Genomic DNA, 1,335 nt, shown 5'->3' with positions numbered 1-1,335 from the left:
ATAAATCGCTATACCACAGCTTGAGTTATTACGCCGGCGGTTTTTATGTTATAGCAGATTAAAGTGCTGTATATCAATGTAACCAACTGTAATATAGTAGGGCGGGGGAAGACGGGACACCTTTTCATTTTATTTTCTCGTCCTATTTGGTGGTAAAGAAAGAATATTCAAAGAATTATAAAATTATATCCTCACGACTCTCATTAACCGTTGTTAATTGTTTAAAACACGATCAGGATATTTGGATAATATATGCTAAAGGTGTCGCATCTTCCCCAACCTACTATATATTCAGTTTGTGTTTTATGTCTGGGACTCATTACCAACGCTCCTTTTGAGTCTCAATAATACAGTTTAAAATTGTATAAATTTTCTTTGCTTGCTACTAAATAAGAAAAGAGAATTGTTAAAAACACGATTAGAAACACGGGAATTAGGTGCTAACGTTGTCCCATTTTACCCCACAGTACTTAAATAAATAATATTCACTTTATCTAACACAGGTTAGCGCACATATGGGCTTATTCTCTGGCTTTGTCAGTATAGCCAGCATGACTTGGATTTGTATTGACCGTTACTACAGAAAGTTTAAGCCAGAAAAAGGTAATAAAATTAATGTAACTTATTTTTCCTTGCAATTTTAGGCAACGGCTATCGTTTTAATATAGGTGTAATGTTTCATACACCCGTGCAGGCGTACGAGTTAACTACGTATATATATATGTAACTTATTTATCCTCTCATTTCAGTGCAACGACAATAATTGTGTAATGTTTCATACACCTTGTGTCCGCTTACAAGTTACCACGTATGTAACTTATTTACCCTCGCATGGCGGGGCAACGACAGTCGTTATAACACAAGTGTTCTGTTTCATACACCTCGTGCCCGCTTACGATTTACCATGTATGTAACTTATTTACCCTCGCATGGGGGCGGGGCAACGGTTGGGTTAAAATAGTCCAGGTTTTCTTACTTTTTATCGCCCCATTTTCTAGAAAACAAAGAATATTTACTAAATTATAAAACCGTATCCCACCTAAAAGAGCGTTGCTAATTGTTAAAACACGATTAGGAAATATGGAATATGGTATTTTATCTTACCCAACTATATCCTATGCTTGGCACATGGTGTAACTACGTTATACTTGTACATACAACAAACACAAGATATAGTAGGATGGGGGAAGATGGGACACCTTGTCATTCTATTTTCTCGTACATTTTGGTAGTAAACAAAATACATTCAAAGAATTATAAAACCTTGTCCTCGCGACTTTTATAGACCGTTGTTAATTGTTTAATACACGATCAGGAGATTGATATATGTGGTGC

General features: G+C 35.7%; 1 protein-coding gene across 1 annotated transcript in view; it reads left to right on the top strand.

Moving 5' to 3' along the window:
* Window positions 1-491: 491 nt before the first annotated feature.
* LOC108950798 overlaps window positions 492-1,335 on the top strand; it is a 2,092-nt gene continuing 1,248 nt past the window's right edge. Inside the window, exon 1 of the mRNA XM_018816864.2 lies at window positions 492-603. Coding sequence (XP_018672409.2) covers window positions 516-603 — 88 coding nt within the window. The 5' untranslated portion in view covers window positions 492-515. The remainder of the gene's footprint in view (window positions 604-1,335) is intronic.

Source organism: Ciona intestinalis, unplaced genomic scaffold (assembly GCF_000224145.3).
Source record: "Ciona intestinalis unplaced genomic scaffold, KH HT000998.1, whole genome shotgun sequence".
NCBI lineage: Eukaryota > Metazoa > Chordata > Ascidiacea > Phlebobranchia > Cionidae > Ciona > Ciona intestinalis.
The sequence above is the reverse complement of the archived record's forward strand: the minus strand, read 5'-3'. Positions and strand labels throughout refer to the sequence as shown.